This window comes from Oenanthe melanoleuca, chromosome 1A (genome assembly GCF_029582105.1).
Source record: "Oenanthe melanoleuca isolate GR-GAL-2019-014 chromosome 1A, OMel1.0, whole genome shotgun sequence".
Lineage (NCBI taxonomy): Eukaryota > Metazoa > Chordata > Aves > Passeriformes > Muscicapidae > Oenanthe > Oenanthe melanoleuca.
This window is the reverse complement of record NC_079334.1, coordinates 44,618,190-44,639,794: the sequence shown is the minus strand read 5'-3', so window position 1 is coordinate 44,639,794 and position 21,605 is coordinate 44,618,190. Positions and strand designations below refer to the sequence as shown.

The 21,605-nt window shown below is 38.5% G+C and overlaps 1 protein-coding gene across 3 annotated transcripts in view; it reads left to right on the top strand.

Moving 5' to 3' along the window:
• DOCK4 (dedicator of cytokinesis 4) overlaps window positions 1-15,826 on the top strand; it is a 212,068-nt gene extending 196,242 nt beyond the window's left edge. For 2 of the 3 annotated variants that reach the window (XM_056513938.1, XM_056513928.1), the window contains 11 exons: window positions 131-214; window positions 826-945; window positions 1,324-1,445; window positions 1,691-1,811; window positions 2,332-2,413; window positions 2,625-2,734; window positions 3,915-4,082; window positions 6,213-6,285; window positions 8,693-8,806; window positions 9,703-9,764; window positions 12,725-15,826. In XM_056513938.1, the coding sequence (XP_056369913.1) occupies window positions 131-214; window positions 826-945; window positions 1,324-1,445; window positions 1,691-1,811; window positions 2,332-2,413; window positions 2,625-2,734; window positions 3,915-4,082; window positions 6,213-6,285; window positions 8,693-8,806; window positions 9,703-9,764; window positions 12,725-13,150 (1,482 nt within the window). In that variant the 3' untranslated portion in view covers window positions 13,151-15,826. The remainder of the gene's footprint in view (window positions 1-130; window positions 215-825; window positions 946-1,323; window positions 1,446-1,690; window positions 1,812-2,331; window positions 2,414-2,624; window positions 2,735-3,914; window positions 4,083-6,212; window positions 6,286-8,692; window positions 8,807-9,702; window positions 9,765-12,724) is intronic. The other variant, XM_056513947.1, reaches the window with a different exon arrangement.
• Window positions 15,827-21,605: the final 5,779 nt, after the last annotated feature.

The following is a 21,605-nucleotide window of genomic DNA, read 5'->3' as shown; positions in this document are numbered from 1 at the left end:
ATTATTGCAGTTCAAAAGAACTTAGAAAACATTTGAAAATGTTATCTAGAAACTTATTCTTTTTTAAAAGGCAAACAAAAATGGAGTGTTTTTACTCACTTAATTTCCTTTGTAATTTTATTCTGTTTAGGCATTCTTTATCAAAGAATACATCTTGAACCATCCAGAAGATGGAGAGAAGATCACACGCTTAAGGGAACTTATGCTTGAGCAGGTAAAGTGGGGAAAAGACTGACAAGAGGGCCTGCTTAGCTGTTCTAGCTAAAAGTGTCCCCAGATAAAACTAAAATAAAATCAGAGGTTAATAGTTGCCCTGTGGTCTTTAGTGTTTTCGAAGTTAGAGTCCAAGTAGAGAGTGACTTTCTGTACAAGCAGGGCCATGTTAATATTTTTTCCCTAATCCATTCCATCATCACCTTAATCACTTCAAACTGTTTTGTGTGAAATAAAGTTTGAGTGAGAGGCCTGTCTTGTCATTCTCATATGCAAATATTTGCATAAAATAATAAAATAATAAAAATATTAGAACTGCTCCTTTGTGAAGTTGCCATTTAAGTCAGATTTTTCACTGTGTTGTTCATAGTTTTTTAATATTACAGTTGAATTTGCATCAGTGAAAACTTTGGGAAAATTGAATGGGAAGAGGCAGTAAATCCTCTTGTGTGCTTTTGATCCTAGGCATTTTTTGGTTACAGGCCTTTCAGAGATTTAGATAGGTGTTTTTCAGGCAACATGCATTTTGTTGTTTTTTTGGTTTTTTTAAATCAGTATCCTGATTGATGATGAGAGAAAAATGGATCAAAAACATTTTTCCCCTTTCTGCAGGCCCAGATTCTAGAATTTGGCTTGGCAGTGCACGAGAAGGTGGTGCCACAGGACATGAGGCCGTTGCACAAAAAGCTGGTGGATCAGTTCTTTGTGATGAAGTCAAGCTTGGGAATACAGGTACTCATGTGCAGGTGCATGGATAGACCAGAAAACTGTTCAGCTGCATTAAGGGTTGGTCCATTTTCCCAAGCAACAAACAGTGACATCTTTTGGTTGTCTGTCCTCATTACAACTTGTAGCCTTTTAGTAGCACCACAACTTAAGGAGAAACATAAACTTCCATGCCATGCAGAGAAAAGTAGTCATGTTTTACTAATAGTCACATTTTACTATCATTAGTGAAAAGTTAGTAAAATATTTTTCTTATTCATGATGAAGTGGATCCAAAAGGCCATGTAACTACATTTATATTTAGTTATCTACATATCTGTATCTTACAAAATGCTTAATGATGTTATGTTAATTTTAATTAATCTTCTCTTAATACCTCACCAGGAGTTTTCTGCCTGCGTACAAGCTAGCCCTGTTCATTTCCCAAATGGAAGTCCTCGTGTGTGCCGGAATTCCATACCTGTTTCTATGAGCCCTGATGCTGCCAGGGTAATTCCACGACGCAGGCAAGTTAAATACATACTTTGCTACCTGTGGAAGATGACCCATAAATACTTCTGTTACATGCATGCCTTCTTGTATGGTCTGGCTGAAGTGTGTTCAGCCTTGAATAGATGGTATATGTATTCTCTGTCCTTCTTTCTCTCTCTCCCCTCCCCCAGCTGAAGATTAATAAACATATGCTGTTCCCACATAAGAAATTATGACTGACAAGAGTTAACCATTTTATATTTCATTATTCTTATAATAGCCCCTTGAGTTACCCAGCTGTCAATCGGTATTCTTCGTCCTCACTGTCATCCCAAGCTTCTGCTGAAGTCAGCAACATCACTGGGCAGTCAGAAAGCTCAGATGAAGTTTTTAACATGCAGGTATAATTTGTTGTCATTCTTCAAACTGTACATAATCTTTCTTACAAGGCTATTTAATAAATTAGTGCTTCAATTATTTAATTCAGAAATCTCATAATATTGCTGATGTTTCTTTTAAAAACCAAATCTTTAAATGAGATGTTAAACTCATTCATTTAGAAATAACTATTTAAATGTAACTGTTTTTTTCTTGTTTATATTAGAGCATTGATTTTTTACAAATGTGATAAGTAGCAATGGTCTATAATGCAGAGTCATCTGACCTTGTATAGACTTTTCTGTCTACTTGTCACATTGATGTAATTATTTTACTGTATTAATTACATTTTTATTTATTTAGTACTTTGCTACATTTTTATGTAGTTAAATTAATGCTCTTTATACTGATTTCCTATTTTGAATTACTGATAAACTACTCTAAGAAGTTAAAATTTCTTTGTTCTAGTGAAAAGTATGCTACAAATTTTTGTTTCCCAAACCAGTAAATGTGATCTGGTAACAACATCTCTTCTATACACAGCCTAGTCCATCTACCTCAAGCTTGAGTTCTACTCATTCTGCTTCTCCTAACGTGACCAGTTCTGCTCCATCCAGTGCCAGAGGTCAGTGCTCATCTGCTGTGGTAAACCATATTAAATGACTCTTGATATGTTACACAGATTAATTTCTTCATAATCTCACTGGTCAGACATCATATTTAGCCAACTACTTGAGGATTCTGAATTATTAGAGACAGAGATTTTTTTGTCATAGAATTGAAATGTTTTGAGTTTCTCTGCATGAATTTAATCTCTAGGCACATTTATATTCTAGCTTCTCCTCTGTTGTCTGACAAACATAAGCATTCCCGAGAAAACTCTTGCCTGTCTCCCAGAGAGAGGCCCTGCAGTGCCATCTACCCTACTCCTTTGGACACTTCTCAGGTAAGAAGTTTGTTGGGAATCCTCAGAGCACAAATAGCTAAGAGGACATTAAAGGCACACGTTGAACTTCGAGCAGATTCGATGTCTGTTCACTGTTGTAAATTTTCAAGGGGTTATAAATGCTTTTATAAGCAAATACTCTAAAATATTTTAAATGTAAGAGATGTGAATAGAATACATAGTGCTTGATCACATTTCTGCTTGATTTCTTTATGTGTAGGTCTGTTTCTTTACACCTGAATCCTGATTCAGTTTACTTACTGAAGTGAGAGATGCAGAGACTTACCAGGTGACACAGTCTGCTTGTGTGGAACAACAAGCATTTGTTCAATCTAGGGAGGAAGACAAAGAATGAAAAACTCTTATCATGGCAGTTGTGCTTGTTGAGCTCCCCTTTGTTTCTTCTGAGAAAGCTAATCCTAGCCACTGTGAGATAATAACCCATTCCAATGTGGCAATTCCTATTTTCCAATGTAGTTTCAGAAAAGAGTGATAGACATTTTGTCACTCCAGAGAAAAGAATGTATTGTGTTCCTGCCTTAAAATACTGTTAAACAGGTCTGTATGAAATGTGTATTTTTTGAGTATTCTGAAATTCAACAAGCTAGCCAATACTGAATCCTTATTTTGTCTTTTCTTCCTAATGGACCTATTTTCCTAAAGTGCTTGTCTTTAACCCAGCTGCTGTTTTAATCCCTGCCATCACATAATGAACCTCTTGCTGGAAGCTGAGAAAGATGAAAACATACATGCAGTGATGAAAACTGCATGGCTAAACTAAAGGCTCTCCTTTCAACACTCTCATGTCTACCAGAAGTTTTACTGCTGATAAAAACCAGCTCCAAGATTCTATATTTCAGGAATTATTTATTGGTTTCTCATTAGTTCTTTTCTTGTCCCTTGTTTCTTCAGTTATTGAATTGGCTCTTGATTTAATTTTTAATCTCTTTTCTGTTTAAGCCCTCATGCTATCACTTGAGGGCTTAAGAAGTAATACTGAGGCTTAGCCAGACTTAAGGACAGTTCTTGGGAACAACTTAGAGCAGATAATAAATCAGCTGGGCGCTTCATCAGTGGTAGTGGAGCCAGAACAACAGACAAGAAAGATCAGGAGATGCTCTTTGAATAGAGCGGTTTTACGGTTTGCCGCAAAGAAAAATTATCCCGTTTTTGCTCCCAGACTACAAACTCTTGCTTTGCCAAGTGGAATGTGACTTCTATCCCCCACTCTATCCGAGATTGCATAAGGGAGGCTGAGGAGCTCGTAGGCCCAGTCTCCGCTCTCTCTGAGACTCGCCCAGCTGGAAAGTCTCCCAATCTGTCTCTACCCTCAGTGCCCCATGAGAGGGTAAGTAGAAAATTAACTTGCTCATACAGTGAAGTACATTTCAAAGATGAGAAGGTCTGACGGTTTCTTTTCGCCCTTATAGCTGTAAACGAGGTTATATCTTTCTGGGGAAAGGTGAAATTTCTTTCTCTGCTGCTCCCTCAGCAGTAAAAATGGATTGTGATCAGAAACAAAATCCTGATTCTCTGCCTTCAGATAAAGAAGGGGAAAAGAATTCCTCAGGACAATTGTAAGGAGATATCTTAGAGATACCTGAAACTCTCATTTAAATTTAACTGCTCAAACTGTTCCTGGTCCTTTCTCTCATTCTGACACCACTTCAACAGTGTTGGTTGGAGCTTCATGCTGAAAGGACCACTCATTTATGAATTACTTTGTTACAGCTTGATGAAAGCAGTATTCAGATTAGTGTTTCAACTGGGAGAGATGAGATGAGATACTCAGGCAAATTCCTGAACTTCAAGTCTTTCAGGCCATAGCTACCTTACTTAAGGAAGTTTGATGGACCTTACAGAACAAGACCACAGCAGTACTTCATCCACTTCCTCACTGAAATTGATGCTCAAGGTTATGTACAGCTGTTTTTAGTCAACATCCATTTGTGCTTGCTTTGTGATCTCTGGCTGAATGGTTGTACAGTGTCTCTCCAGCTCTTCCCATCCTCTGAAGAGGAATGCCTGCTGTCATTGACTGCTCAACAAGCCTCCTCAGTTTTTGCGCTATCGTTCTTCCTATTGAAGCTTTTTGAATTTCACATTTTTGGGGTTTTTATTTGCATGTCATTAAACATCCTATGATCGCTCTTGTTCTTCCATATGGTTTTATATCTCATTCTTTTTAGTATGTCTTTGTTTCTCTGTATTTCATTCAGCTTTTGTGTCTTTATCTCCTCCAATTTCCGTTGCTTTTTCAGCCGTTGCTCTTTACCTTTGCAACAGAAAATGGACACTTCAATATTTGTCCATCACATCTTAGTGCACTGCAGACTCACTAGGCAGTGAACATTCAATCCAAACCAGGCAGCAGCTATGGTCACACTTTCTGTCACATCAGGGTACATACGTAGGTTTACCACCTCAGTCTAATGGGCACTCCAGGAAAACCAATATTACCTGACCCAGAATGACTCTCCCATGACATACAGCACACCTACTGTAGCTCAAAGTCTACCAAAAGCGTTCTGTCTGTGAGATGTTTAAAGTGAAGTTGAATTGGGTTTAAGTATTTGTTCCTCACTTTGTAACACGAAGCTGCAACATCTGAGATCAAGGATGATCACTTTGCAGCTGGGTTTGCCATCTTGTGGAACCACAGCATAGTGCCTCACCAACTTGGCACAGTGCCCTGTGAACAGTGGGAAGAGACACAATAATAGGATTTTATTTGGATTTCACTGTTCAAAAAAAAAAAAAAAAAAGCAAGAAAAGAAAATAATGTTTACCTGTTCCCATTTCCTCTGGAAAATACATCTGGCTTACTTGTAGGATTGTATGCTGTTTACATATGTTTTCAAGACAAACTAGTGAGCCATAGATTATTTGAATGCTGCTAAAGGAAATAAATGGTAGAATTTTAATTTTTTTTAATACGTTTACTGTGATTTGTAAACAAAATGGATTTTAAGAAAATTAAGGACAAATATGCTTTACGGGTCAGCTTTTATCCACAAAAGAAGTAAGAGGACTGCTACCAAAAAAGTCAGGGTTGGAAAACAATGTACAATGCTTTTCTTAGGTAACAGCCATAAGCTGAATATTATCTTTTTCAGATCCTGATTCTATAATGAAATTATTACAAATCTATCCTTCTATTTTTAAGTAATCTATTAAGATATCTCTTTAGGAATGAACTTCATTATGTTTTTTAAGGTGCTAGAAACTGTCAGAACTCAATACATAATAATCTTCCCTCCAATTTCTGTGTGTACAGTTTTTAGAAAATGAGTCTACTCCCTATCTGTCTACAGATATTTTAATTAAACTGTTTATATTCTTTTGTGATGTTTATCACTCTACCTCCTAAGCAGACCTGGGGGTGAGGGGGGATAATAACAAAAATATATTTGTTTTCTTAAGGGCTAGTGAAATACAACAGTGGCTATGTGTAAATCATGCGGTTCTCAATTTGCAGAGAATGCTGTTTAATCATATTGGAGATGGTGCTTTGCCACGAAGTGACTCCAATCTGCCCGGCGCTGACAAAGGTAAGCAGAAATGCTATAACATGCCAATCTTTGAAGAATGAAAATTTAATTACTCCATCATGTTCCTGTAGAATGCCAGTTCTTTTGAGTGCATACTGTCATCTCTAAGTGTCAAAACATTCTAACTGACTAAATGAATTATGCTAACAAACCTAAGTGTCAAAACACTTTGCCGAAAAGGGGAGAACTGAATTTTGCACTCAAATAAGGTCAGAAGTTTGCAGGAGGGGGTGATGGAGCAGCAGGCTTCATCAGGCTCTCTGTGAGACCTGTCCTTTCTGCTTCTCAAGGGAGACATATGGGGGAAAAAGCCAACTTCTGGAGAATGGGACACAGAGAATTTAGAGATGGACAGAGTCCTGATGTTTGGTACCTGTGAATCCTGTTTACCAAATATAACTCTGTGTGCTTCTCATTACACTTGGATTGAAAACACCAGTTTGTGGTTTCTTGCATTTTGGGGATTTTGTTTTTAATTAGAGTTAATGAGAAATATATGCATTTCCATAGAAAAAATATTGCCTCTTACAATTTTGTGCATGGGGAAATCCAATATTGCCAATTGTTGGCATAGTAACTGTCTGCCATGATTTCATTATGTGCCTCATATCTATAAGATGCTCCATCATTTCATTATGCTACTTTTCTGGTATGCTGAATAAAGAATATAGTAAAATAAGTTATAGAAAGTAATATACTGTAATAAGAACTGACCAGGTATCAAATTTTCTTTAATAAGAGCTGGGTTTTATAGGTATATTTTGTGTTTGCATTTTTATGAAAACACCACTGGAATTTTTTTTCACAGGGCTGAAAAACATATGAAATAATTTAACATGGAAATATCCAAACTTTTCCACTGGCCTATGCAGCCAAGTACATCACAGAATAGGTAAAATGAAGTACTCTCTCCCAAAGGCTTTAGCCATCCAAAAAACTGACTGCTTGGATGACTTAAAAGAAAATATTGGCTTGTCAGGAGATTCAGGCATTTGAAGTACCTGGGTCTGGTGCCAGGTGATTTTTAGGATGAGGGCAAAGCCATGCTGTTGGGTGACAGCTTACAATATAAAAGGAAATACTGTATTGCATATTTCAGCAATAATAAAGCAAAATGATACTCTAGAAAATAAATTATTCTGTTAATTGATCCCAGGGTCAATGAAAGTGCAATTATACTATAACAATATTGTTTCAGGTATGAGACCAGTGTTATTTTTACTGTACTTATTGTATTAAGTCCAGTGTGTAGTGGGGTTGCAGTCCTGAGAGCTCTCAGAGTTGCTACAATAGTGATAATTGATGCCATCAGTTAGCAACAATACTTTGCTTTTTTGTTTCATCTTTGTAAATAAACACAGGGTCCTTGCATGTGATTCTCTACTCACAATTGAAACAAGTAAACGAGAAGGAAACTGTCATGGCAGGGCAAGAGGTTTGAGGCTTTTAAGGTGAGGGATTTTTTTGGTGGTGTATTTGGGAGATGAATGGGAAGCTTTTAAGTGGTTATTTTCAACTCTTTTTTTTAGGAAGTATAATGAAAGTTGTATTTTTCAAATTAGCTTTTGTCCTGCCCATGTTAAATACCCTGTTCTTCTGTCTGATTTCTTTCCAATATTTGTGACTTCTTGATGACGTGAGATAATCCATTTCCATCAAGGAAACTGTTCCTGACCTTACTGGATCATTCAGTTAAAGCCATAGAATCTGATCAGGGTAACAGACAAAGAAAACATGTCAAGGTGATAGTCAATTTACATGAGCAAGCAGAGATCCTTGACCACAGATACAGTGTACAGAAATTTTGCCAGTCCATAATAATTTCTCAATTTGATATTTTTGCTGTCATTTTTAATTCCTTCCATTTTTTACTCCCTACATTTTGTACCCTTCTTTCCACCTTCTTTCAGTTGCGAATTTGTAGTCAATGCAGGCAAGACAAGAATGTTAGCACAGAAATCTTTATGAAGGAGGTAGATAGGAATTTGGTGAGTTCCTTTCTGTAGTCTCTTCTGTGTATAAAATGAGTTAATGGGAACCTCTAAATAGCAGTCTGGTGCAAAGATAAACTGATTATATAACAAGCTTCAAGCTTATCTCCCTTTGTGGCTGGATTTGCAGTGCACCAAAGTGCAACCTCAGCTGCTGCTGCTGCTGCTGTTGTTGAGGGCCACCACTGCTGGTCACAAACTGACCTGAGGGCCAGGTGCATTCATCAGGCATCCATGAGATTGATGCCTGCTATTTAAGAGCTTTGCAAGTGCAGATGTAATCATGAGAGCTTTTCATGCATGCTGATTGAGTTGTTAGCGTTTGCATTCTGTCTGTTTTTACCCTCATGGATAAAAAAGCAAGTCAGAGAACTGGAAGTGTTGATGCCCATGGCATTTTTTTCAATCTCTTCCAGCTGTGAACACCACTCCCAGCAGCTGGAGCCTAGACAGTGGGAAGGAAGCCAGAAACACATCAGAAAGTGGGAAGCTTATATCTCCTCCTGTACCACCAAGACCTGTACAGACTGGTGAGTTAATGGACATCTCAGGTAAAGCTCCAGTACTTGAGGGCTTAGACTCTTTGCACTCTGTTTGATGTTAAACTTCTTGGGCAGGTTAACTTATTATTTGATTCCTGACATGAAAGGCTGTAGAACTGCCTCTGCAGGTATTTTCATCTAGTTAATGTTCTCTGTAGTTTCCAATACTCTGCCCCTTCACTAATGAATGAGCAGTTTCAGACAGTTCATGCTAATATGAGGAAGGATGATAAAATGTAGTCTTTTGATTTTATGATAATTGGAGGTTAGCAATCAGAAATGATCATTAACCACAAAGAATCTTACTGGCCAGAAAATGCACAGCAATTGTGAAAGTACGTGAATTCTGTTATTCTGACCATTTTGCCTTTCAAAATATTAATTTCCATTTTAAGGAAAGGCTGCTGAAGTAATGCTATAAATATAATTGTTCTCAAGGGAGTGAGTAAACTTTTTGTGTATTATACTTATGCCTTTTAGTTTGTCCAGGCATGTTTCTAGTACATTTGGAGGTAAATGTTTGATATAAATATATTATATATTTTTTATTTTCCTTACTTGACTTACAAATACATAATATATTTCTTAAGAACAAAAAGGGAAACATTGTTATGCTGACTCTTTTTTTAACTTGTTATCATTTGGTGGATTATAAATTAATTTACAGTGATATAAAATTTGTCAGAGAAGATGCAGAAATTTTTTATACTTTGTTGTACTGCAAAGAGAACAAAGTAAACAAAATCTCCGAAACTATTTACAGCCATTGGCCAAGGGAACTAGAGATAATGTTTATGCATTGAATTATCTCCTACCCATTTAAAAAGATATCTTAGTGAAAATTGTCATGCCACAAGTGCACTGAAATCCTTCTACCTTTACAGCATCACCAGCAAGACACATAGCCTCCATTTCCCCTTCTCCTGCTGGAAGATCACCAATGAAGGTACTGTCTTATTGCAATGAATTGCCTTTGTGAGACAGCTCTTGTGTGTTGTGGGGTAGATGGTATATATTTAATGTACATTATTTGGGATTATATTATGTTTTCTTTTTCTTATCATATTCCTGTACAACAACCAGTGTTCTCTCTCCAACATGGAAGACAGGGAGGTGCCAGGAAAACCTGTTGTGCAACCCATTTGTCTTATTCTTCCAGCATCCAGAGCTGTTAGATTAGAGAGTATTCCCTGTTTCAATCATTTTAATACCCATTTTCCTCTGCAGGATGATCCAGGGAGGTTGTAAGAAGTGGCAAGTAGTTTGACCTGCCAGTAGGAAACATTAAGCATAGGCTGTGAATAAGCACTGGTTCTTCTCTGGCAGTTAAACATCCAGATTTGAGATTCAGGCTAAACTGAGCAGGTTTCATTTCTGTTTCCATATATTTGCCTGTGTTGGTACCCACATATTGGTACCTGCTTTTATGCTGGAAAAACTTGGGAAGTCTGTGTTTTCCACAGCGTTGGAGCACACAAACATGCAGCCTGCTTATTCCAGGCAAACCCTGATGCTGGTAGAGTGCAAGACATTGGTCTTGAGGATAGCCTCTGCCACCCCACTGAAGCAGAGATGATTCTGCAGGGAGAAATACAAGAGTCAACAACATGGAAAGAGAGTAAATAGAAAGAAGCATGTGCTTCAGGCACTCAGATGTAAGGACAGAGGGAAGCAGCCCTGCCAAAGTAACCCCTCAGCAGCCCAATGCCTAACTAACACTGCAGAGATACACATTGCCTGAGGAGGAGAACAGCACTCCAAAGTATTTTCTTTCCCCTCAAGGTCCCTAATTACAAGTACACACCCATTGTCCTGTTTGCCTTCCTATAAGCCTGTAACATTTCTACTTGTGTCTACACAGTAGTCCAAATTGATCACAAAGCGACTCTGCTGGCCATCAGAGTGCCCCACTGTCCTATTACCATTCTGCTGAAGTGAGCACCAATCTCAGGTTTTGCCCTAATTGCTGACTAGGAAGCTCTTAAAACATTAGGCTCTTATCCAAAGATGAGTGACCCTTCCTTGTCATCCTGAATGGACAAAGTACTGACACTTCTTAGGGATGTTTGAAGCTTGTTATAGCATTCTTCTATAGGTCTGGACACAATCTAAGCATTTTTCAAAGTCTGGATTGCTGCTTGGAAGAGGAATGGCCCAAAATACTTCTGAGAACTACTTGATCTCACTTTGAGCATCCATGAGTTTCCAGACTGTTTTGGTGTCTAGACTGTTACTGTTTTACCAGAACCAAGTGGAGGTTTTACATATTTGCTGTTGTTCTGAATGACAAAAGCAAAGGTCCTAAATCTTATAGATGGTAACTTAATCCAAGTGTCTGGTGTTCTTGGAACTGGAGCCAAATGCATAATTTATTTGAAAACCTTGACCCTGGATGGTTTTGGGAATAGAAGTGCAGTTGCAGTCTCCTCACATAAAGAGGAATGGAACATGAAACAAGTACTTTAACAGTCTTCTGAGAAAGTCTGAAATGTCTTCACCAGGTTTTGAGCTTGAAATAAAACTCACTTTGCTTTTCCACAGCCATATACAGGACTCAGATTTTAGCCTTTCTTCTAACAGTGTGCTACCAGAGAAAATTATCCTAGCACAAAACCAACTGATGTAAATGAAGACGTTTTTTCTCTCCATTGATTTCAGTGCTCTGTGGATCCAGTCCTAGATGGATAACTAAAATTATCTCAACAGCATAAAGTCAGTGCAGCCAGCTCTGTACACCCCTGCCCTTCTCCTCCTCCTCCACTCCCATCCTTTGTTGCATGGCTCACACTCTCACCTCAAGCTGAGCAACTGAGCATCAACTAGTCTAACAAGAATGGGAGTGAGAAATTTGTCTTTGTTTTGATTTCTACATCCCATTTTTAGCCTGAGGCTTTAGGCCAATAAGTCAGGATTGTCTCAGATGAATCCAGTCGTAATTAGATATGTTGCAAAAAAGTTTTAACTTGTAAAGTATGGGCTAACCTCTTACAGTTTTCAGTTGAAGTTCCTTCACTGGACTAGAACTGCTCAATGGATTTGGGTAGGCCTTTAATGTCCATGCCTTTTATTTGTCATCAGCACTGTTGTTGCTGCTTGGGCCCTCAGCTCCTGGTCCCTCACCATCCCTCACTGACCTATGAGGCCACTGGTACAGCCTCTGGCCACCTGTGCCCTCCATATGGCCCTTGTCCTTGAGGCACACATGGTGTGTTGTGTTTATATGTCTAAGGAACACCTGGGAGATGGGGGAGAGAGGAAGGGTGGTGCTGCTTTCATATCCTGCCATTCTGCTGCTGCCCCAAATTGGGAGCAGGAACAGCAGAGAAGGGGGCTGGCACCCAGCAGTGGCTCTTATCTTGATACCTGCTTTGTGCTACCCCTCCAACACTGTTTTTGTGGTACACTCAGAAATGATGCCATGATGTAAATGCACTTTTCACTGCACAGCAATGCACTAAAGCTGTGAGGAAAAGCTTTGGAAACTGAATTTGGGATATGAGAGCCTGCAGTGGCTGGGCTTGGGCGTTAGGGGGCAGGAAACTCCCAGGTATGCCCTGTGCCCAGTAATGCAGTCCACTTCCAGCTGGAAAAACTAAGGGTGCATTCTAAAGGCTTCCAGGTGTTTCCAGGGTATTATGATAGTAAGATGACATTTTAAAACAGTTTTATTTCCACTTATATGAATTACTGGCATGACCACTATCTAAGGTGTACCCAGGCACTATTGAAATGAGCTTTTTATCAGTTTCTTACCAGGTCTTGATTAAACAGGGACACAGCCATGCCTGTTTATCAAAGCTCAGAGTTACATGCACTGACTGCATCTATGTATGTTTCCAGTCTGAGCACAGAAACACTCTCCCTTCTATATTCCAGGTAAATTTTTCTGCCCTTTCTTTTGAGCAGGGGTCTGTGCAATCATTCACACCGTCTCCAGTGGAGTATCATTCCTCGGGGCTCATATCCAACTCCCCGGCGCTGTCAGGGAGTTACAGCAGCGGCATCTCTTCGCTCAGCCGATGTAGCACATCAGAAACATCAGGCTTTGAAAGCCAAGGCAGCGAGCCAGCAGTGACTGTCCCAAGCTACAGCATTTCTGAGGAGCCTGTGAGAAAAGAAAGCAAAACCCCGCCACCTTACAGCGTGTACGAGCGGACTTTGAAGCGCCCCGTTCCTCTACCTCACAGCCTCTCCATCCCGCCCGCCGCAGACCCTCCGGCACTGCCCCCCAAGCCACAGCTGGCTCGGCCAAACAACCTGGAAAACAGCAGCAGGAGGACTGAGCAGGTTCCCCGGCCCAGGCCTCTGCCCCGCAAAGTCTCTCAGCTATGAGAAGCCACTTTTATATTTAATTGCAACACATTCTTTACTGTTTAAGAAATAATATTTTTTAAAAATGGTAAGACTCATTTAGTTAGGCACTTTAATATTTTGTCCACCTTTTCTTTGGAGTAATTTCAAAATGCTTATTAATATTATGTTGCACATTTGAAATGAAATTACTAATTTAGGTTGCCAGATATTATAGGAAGCATGAATGAGAGGATTTTTTTTTTTTTTAATTTCATGGTGGTGAATACTGATAAATGCTTTTATTTGTACTTTATTTTTCTTTAAAAAATCTAAAACCCTACAACTCCCATCTGAGTTAACTGAATGCTTCTTACAAAATGCAGAATATACTGATTGGATCTTTACTACTAGAGATAAATGCACGCTTTCTAACAAAGTAGTCTGTAGACTAGGATGTTTCTGCAAGTAGGCTGAAAGTTGTTTTTCTTGTCTGATGAACAGGTTGGTCATTTCAAATGTACGTGGCAAAACTGAGATATAATGCAAGTTATGCAGCAGAGGACTGTTGTAAGAATGTGGTTTGGAATTTTTGAAACACACCCTTGGCTTATGTTATTTTTAAGATGGAAAAATACCTGTATTTCATTCAGCATACAGCACCATTCTGGTGAATCCCAATAAGGTTTTGTGCCATTAGTGTATGTACAAACACATCCTTTTTCTTTTTGAGGTGCAATTTACTTTTATTCTTCCAGTTAATGTATTTTTTGTTGTTATTTTAGTTTTGGGTTTTCTTTTTTAAAGCTAACAGTTTTCTAGTGAATGCTCTGCTGTTCTTGCAGGTTCACCCTAAAATACAATCTGTGTATGAAACAGGTACAAATAAATTCTTCATTTAACTTGTGTACAAGAGTCAGTACTGACTAGTATCACGGCAGTTCAGTAAATGAACCAATTTTTAAAAATACAAATGGTTCGTTTACAATTCATACATCTCAAAAGTGAATTGCAAAGTTCATTAATAATTTTGTAAAAATCTAGCAAAAATTCTGAACAGTTCCTTGTATGTGTATGTGCCATTGGAGCCAGGCTTTTGATTTGCTTTTTAACTTGAGTTCATCACCATCATCTTTACTGCTGAGAATGGTGTTTGGCCCTAGGTTGTATTTTAGTGACTGGCATCTGAAGAGCTCTGGAAAGCTAATGCCAAGACATAGGAATGTGGAGGGGAAGGAAAAGAAAAAGCACCTTCTGTATGTATGTTTTGTATACTCTTTCTTTTATTGACTGTTTAAATGTGCTTGGGAACAGATGTGCGATCTGCATTTTGAATCATATTGTTAAAAATATTCTCCCTCTTTTGTTGGGAAGCTCATGTTGATCTTAGCTGTGTTTGATTTGTTGATAGTTTAACTGGAAGAAAGTGACCACTTTTTTATATTCTCTCAATTAAACCTTCAGCAGTTACAAGCTGTTGACATTAGTTATAGACGTTTTCTATAATAAATGTTCAAGTATTTTTGTACATAATTGGTAAATTTTAATAAGGAGTGTACCATTATGTGAAAAATAAGCAAACAGTTGTGTATGCAGTAAGATTGTTATAATTATGCCAAATACTTTATGTATGGAAAAAAAGAATATTTGTAAATATGTGCTTTTAACAATAATTCTGCCATATTGACTTTACAATTTTGAATGTCAGAAAAAATAATATATGTTAAAATATTTATGTTTTAGTGAAAGTATTCATAACTTGAAAAGGAACATATGAATTTTAGCTTTGTATCTTGCTGATTTCAAAGTCTGAAATTCCTTGAACTAGCTCTTGCTTTCTACCATAACATTTTTATGTCTGTAACCACATCATAAAACCTGTAGAAGGCTACATATTTATGCCGATATAAAGAAGTAATGCCTGAAATTTAAATAAGTTGTCACAAGTAAGATAACAAAGCAGCTCTGATTTTTTTGTTTCCACCCATGTAGTTTAATAGATTTTGTTGACTAGTGCTTGAGCACAGTACAGTATGAATCAGTGTTACTTGCTCCTGAAGCCTTTGGTTTTTTATTTCTGGCAGTAAGCAGAGTTGATGACTTTATCACTTGTGTGCATTACTGGTCAGCTTTGCAGCAAAACATTTCACAAAGTCTCTGTTTACCTAGACATTTGTTTTGGTTGCTGCATAATGTTAGTATGAAATAAAAGAACTTGATTAGTCTTTACAGTACAACTTGTTTTCTACAGAATGAGAGATTCTAATTCAGTTAGCCATACAATGAAAGTTCTGATTCCTTGTCTTGCTAAATCCAGCTTTTTTTTTTGTTAAAAATCTCCTGATAGATCGAGTTTTCTCCCTATTTGGACCTGTAATTGCTTTGTGAGACAAGGTGAGGAGAGCATTGCTCTTCTGAGCAAGTGAAGAACATAAAATTTACTAGAGAGTTCACTGTAAATTAATTTGCATGAGCATTCTGTTTTTATAACCAGGACATCAGAAATACTCTGAACGATAGAAAATTATGTAAAATTGACAGAGTACTCTTAAGCCGAGTTGCCACATTTTCTGCTTAGCCAGTTTCGACAAATTGCTTCTGTAGATCAGTTTTTCAACCTGATTACCTATAAAAAATGTAGTATGAAATTTTGTTATGTATGTTGCAACACCCACTGCTTGAAAACCTAATGTAAATAAAGATCTTGTTTGAATTTTATGCAGTAGTCATAAATATAATTTTACCACTGCCTGGATGATGGTAATTCAGAAGCTCATACAGGAAGACCAATGGGAACAAGTTGCTCTTAATTCTCAATAGCTTGAATGTCAGCCAATGTGTGTGTAATAGGTGACAATCTTGTATTCAAATACCATTTTTGAGATGGTGGTGTCTCTGGGATGCCAGAGAAACATCCTCAACCACAGCTGACTGGCATCAAAATGATGCAGTTCAGACTGGTTCTCATGATGGCATAATAGCTCTGTAGTGTGAGTGAAATCAGTTATGATGTCCCAGGTCAGATGCAGTGTCAGGCCAATTGCTATGTCCTGAAAGAAGCACAAAGCTGAAGTTACCCCTCTTAGTAATGATTTCAGGGCCTGCTCACGCAATGGGGTATAGCTACATGAAAAACTTCTGTATGAAAGTGGCACCTTGCCCTCCTGCCTGACCATTCTTCCTGTTCACTGACTGTCCAACAGCACCTGCAAAAAGAATTGATGGAGCAAAAACATACCAATAGGCAGGAGTCAGTGCCTGAGGTATAAATGATGAAAAGTATCTTGTTTTGAATGTAACTGTGGTCAGTGAGGCATGTAGCAGCATTGTCTCAGTAAACCCAGGTGCTGACAGATTCAGATCTTTGCTCCAGAGCTCTGCTGGTTGCTGGAATTTCTGATGATTCAGGCAGAGCCCTGACATATGCTGACCAAAGGGCAAAGTCCCATCTGGTGGGATATTGTGGAAAGATGGTTGCCACGGGATCCCTTGAGATTCTGACCTTGAACTAGATTCTATGGGAGAAAGCCCTTTTCATATTAATTTAATTTGTCTTTACCTTCTTTGTCACTGACATTTTAAGTCAGCTTTTGACATATACTTCATACAAGAAAATAGAATTATTAGTTTGGCTAATATTAAGCAAAAAAACCCAAAAACAAACAAAGCAAAAAATAAAAAAAAATTGGAGATTAAACAGCTAAACTATTCAAATCTCAAGAACAGGAAAAGTTTAGAGCAATGTGTGCAGTGAGCACCAGGTTAGGGACTTATCCTGGGTGGTAAAATAAGGATGCTGAAGAATGAACAATAAATATTTTTTTTTAAATGATTGCTCAGTAAAGACCTTGGTGTGTCTGTTTTGACAGGCTGAGGGCTGTCAGGCTTCAGTGGGATGCAGACTACAACATAAGCCTTCCAAACTTACCTAGGTTAGAACTTGTGTTAAGGACACAGTTCAAAACTCCTCTTTAATTGACTGATACTTATCTCACAAAGACTGTGGTAGAAGAAGGGAAAAGAAGGTCAACAGTTAGGAAAAAAAAAAGGGATGCAAATAAAACTCAGGCAAAACCCTTGATGGCCTGACAATTAATCCAAATGTGTTTTGACTCAGCCAAGATGGTGGGAGAAACTGAAATTTTACCTGAAACTGAAGCATCAAGTATATTTCTTTAAGCTAGTTTGGAGCATGATGTTATACCAGCTTAACTACTGGTTGAGCTGAAGGGAGTGGAAGGGAAGCTGAAAGTCCTGACAAAATACAGGGTCATAATAGAGGTCACCAATAGAAGGTTGAAATGTACTAAAGATTTGTACATGGATCCACTGCTTCCCTGCTCTACAGCTCAAACACACTCGTAAGCAAGATGCACAAAGTAGTGCATAATACCAGCACTAATTTGTAGATTGAAAGAGAAGAAAGAAGGTGGTGGTTTGCTCCTAGTATTTCAAGGATTCAGAATTGTCACTTTAGATAGATGTTGTAGTACATAAATTCAAAATTCAGGAAAAAAAATTGAAATACTGAAAATGTCTTGAAAAGGCCTCTGAAGAGGACTTGGGATGGGGCTTTTCTCTTTTGCTATGGCTAACCAGAGGATAGACTGACTGTCATGAGTTGCAAAGGCAAAGAATTGGGTTAAGGGTTAGGATCAGGGTTAGGGTTAAGATTATGGGTTAGGGGTTAGAGTCAGGGTTAGGGTTAGTGGTTTTTTTATATGATAATTTTTCTTCTAATAAAAGAGGGTAAGAGCATCAAAATGTCTGCCTCACTGCTAGCTATTCTGACATTCCGAGCCAGTCTGTCTCGTTTTCTAAGACTTTCAGTCTCGTTTCATGTATCAATAATATGATGATTCTTTAGAGTTTCTGCTGTTTAGGGTAAGGGTTTGGGTAAAGGGTTAGGGTTTGGGTTAGGGGTTAGGGTTAGATTCACAGGTTAGGGTTAAGTTTAGGATCACGGTTAGGTTCAGTGTTTTCTTTATATGAGCATTTTTCTACTAATAAAAGAAAGAAGAGCATGAAAATATCTGCCTCACTGCTAGCTATTTTGACATTATGTGCCAGACTGTCTCCTTTTCTAGGACCTTCACTCTCATTTCACATATCAATAGTGTGAAGATTCTTTAGAGTTTCTGCTGCTTAGGGTGAGGGTTTGGGTAAAGGGTTAGGGTTAGACTTTAGGGTTAGGGTTTCCATTTCTTTCTTTCTCTTTTTTTCGTTCTTTCTTTCTTATTCTTTCTCTCTCGTTCTTTCTTTCCTTTTCATTTTTTTTTTCTTTCGCATTCTGTCATTATTTTTTTTTCTTTCTTTCTCATTCTTTCCTTCTTTTTCTTTCTTTCTTTCTCATTCTGTTGTTCTTTCTGTCATTCTTTTTCTTTCTTTTTCATTCTTTTGTTCTTTCCTTATCTTTCTCATTCTTTCATTCTTTCTCTTTCTTTCACGTTCTTTCGTTCTTTCTTTTTCTCTTTTTGTCTCATTGTTAGGGTTAGGGGTAGGGGTAGGGGTAGTGTTAGGGTTAGGGTAAGTTTTAGGGTGCAAAGCCCTACAAAATATTCAAATATTTTTCTGCTAATCAGTTATTTTCTTAACCCATGGTGCACAACTGATGAAGTGCATTTTGCAAATAACATCTCAGTATTTTAGAGAGCAAATCATTGTCAAAATTTCATATTAAATAGCTTTAATGATAGCTCATAAGCTGCTGAAATTTTGGTTAAATATTTAAATCTTTTACATCATTGATTTGCTATTGGAACTACATCCTTATGTGTATTCTAATTCATTTTATTTCTGGAAAATTCTGCAGAACATCTCTGCTTTACATTCTTGCCTATTTGTGAGAGACTGCTATTGCTGCTGGTTTTTATTGACCTCACTGACTTCCCTTGAAGTGTTTCCTCTTGCTTTTCAAAAGAAAGACCATCAGGAAGGAGCTACTTCTGCCTTTCCTGCTGGGAATATTTCAAAAGCACAGCCTGAAGGGGATGCAGCTCAGCAACTGTTCCCATGGGGGACTATAAGCAAGGGCTTTGGGAACAAAAGCTGAGGGGGAAGTTTACCCATAAACCCTCCTGCTCCCATAGGAGTTTGTGTTCACAAGTAGAGCAATAGCTCAAGGTCAGGGACTAAACTAATTTACTAAAATCAGGAGGTGGGATGTAGGTAATGTCCAAGAGGCTTTGGTAAAGGGTGAGGCTCAATCCTAGCGTGTTCTACAAATACTTTGCCTTGTTTCCTGGTCTTTTCATGGAGAAAATAATGCCAGGTAGACACACAGGGTAGAAGTTTAAGGTTTGTTTTAGTGTTGCTGTGCATGGGTAAGGGCAGGGAAGAAATGTTGAATCTACACTTTAAGCCAAAGTTGATTTGAGAGATCATTCCTCTGGATCTTTGGGCCATGTTAAATTCAAGGAATGTAACTTGTGCAATGATTTTTTGCCCTTATACTCTGACTGCGCCCTGGAGAGCCAGCTGTCCATCTAAACTCCCATGCCAGTCTCTTTTTGCCTTGTGTTTTGAGAGGAGGGTTTGCTGCAGGTGTGCTGGAGCAGACTCTGATGCAGCCTCATCTCTGTGCTTCTTTTTGAGATATTCAGTTCACCTTTGTAAGTACATTGCTGTGGTAAACCCAAGGATGTGATACAACACCCAGTAAAATTAATCTGAAGATTCATACCAAATTTTTAGAAATGGCATGTGTCCAGGAAGAGTTGGGTGAAGGCAGCTGGTACCTAATGAATTTGGTCCCATCTGACGAAAATAGAACTTTCTAATATGAGCACAAAACACTTTACAAGAAACAAAACGTATCAATAAAGTCAACTTTTCAGCTAGTGTATTAGGAGTTGAAGCAAAAAAATATTACTGTGCTGCACTCTTCTCAGGCCATTAAGTTCAGCAAAGGAAGATTGTGAACACTGGACAGAGGCTTTTATGTTGCCAAGGAGAGTTTTCCTGCATCTACAGCTCCCCCTCCAAGTTCTGTCTCAGAACTAAAGCACATCTTGTCAATCCCCCTGAAGCTATAATTCAGTGGACTTTTCATAGCTGTAAAACCTGAGCTGCATGATGATAAGCAAGCAAAATCAAAGCAAGCCATAACCTGCTACAGTGAACATGCAGACACAGGCTACAGGGGAGCAAGCAGGGAGGAAAAAAATTGGTTTTCAGGCCATAAAGATCAATTTTGACTTCTGGAATATTTGCTGCATTTTGAGAAGTACTGCATTTTAACCACATTCTTTACTGTGTTTTTCCCCTCTGTGTGAGATAATGCTGGGAAATGATTTTCTCTGTTTCTGTAGATTTGAATTATGGTATTTGTCTTGTACCCAGAGAAAGTGGTTTCCATAGTTTTGTTTTTCTTCAGTTCTGTGACAGGGTAGGACAGCAGAAATAAGACAAAAAAGACTGATCAGTGTACCACCAGAGGTGGTCATGGACAAGGGGGAATAGCTTAAACTGAAAAAAAAGTAGGTTTAGATTACATGTCAGGAAGAAATTCTTTACTGTGAGGGTGATGAGGCACTGGAACAGGTTGCTCAGAGAAGTGGATGCCCATCCCTGGAAGTGTTCAAGGCCAGGTTGGATGGGGCTTAGAGCAATGTGACCTAGTGGAAGGTGTCCCTGCCCATAGCACAGGAGGCTGGAACCAGGCAATTACAGTCCCTTCCAGCCTGGGCCATTCTCTGGTTCCATGTTCAGAGAAGAGCATCTATATTCTGTAGGTAGTTCTTAAACTCATACCTTCAAAGACTAAAATTCAGTTCGCTGTGGGCCCTTCACACCTATGTATAAGGACAAAAAGTGGGTGAGTTCCATCTTGCTGTGGGTAGTGTGCTTCTGTATGTGCCTCAGGCATGGTGAGGTATGGACATGGATGGGCACCATGGAATGCTATCCTCTCTTTGATGTCTCTATTGCTGCTGCAATGATGTCCTTGTGGTGTAAAGGGATGTTAAATATCATAACTAGCTGTCACAGTATTGCACACAATTGTCTTACCTACAACTAGCTGCAGCTGTGTAATGCACACAGAAACAATCAAAATGTCAAATTGTAAGACAAAATTGCTATTTATCATTCTCACCAACTCTACACTTACTTGAAAACTGGTAAACTTGGTGGACTTTGCAAATTGTCTCAGTGAGCCTTTTCTGGTTCAGTGCTATTTTTACTGAAGATAACACCAGCCCATCTTGCAAGTGAAGCTTTCAGCAGTTGTGCTACATGAAACCAGGCACAGCGTGAATGACAAATCCTCAACACTGTGTGGGCTCATTAGAAAGATCTGTATTCCATGCTGAGCTGAAGGAGAGGGAATGATCTGGGAGACTCTGAGCAAGCACTAAACCATGGAAGCAGCAGCAGAAATGACAGCAGATGGCAGGGTCAACTCATTAACTGCATTTATCTAATGGGACACTTCCCATATATTGTCAAGCAACAATAAAAAAAAATTCTGTCAGAAACTCCACCTGGTCATAATTGA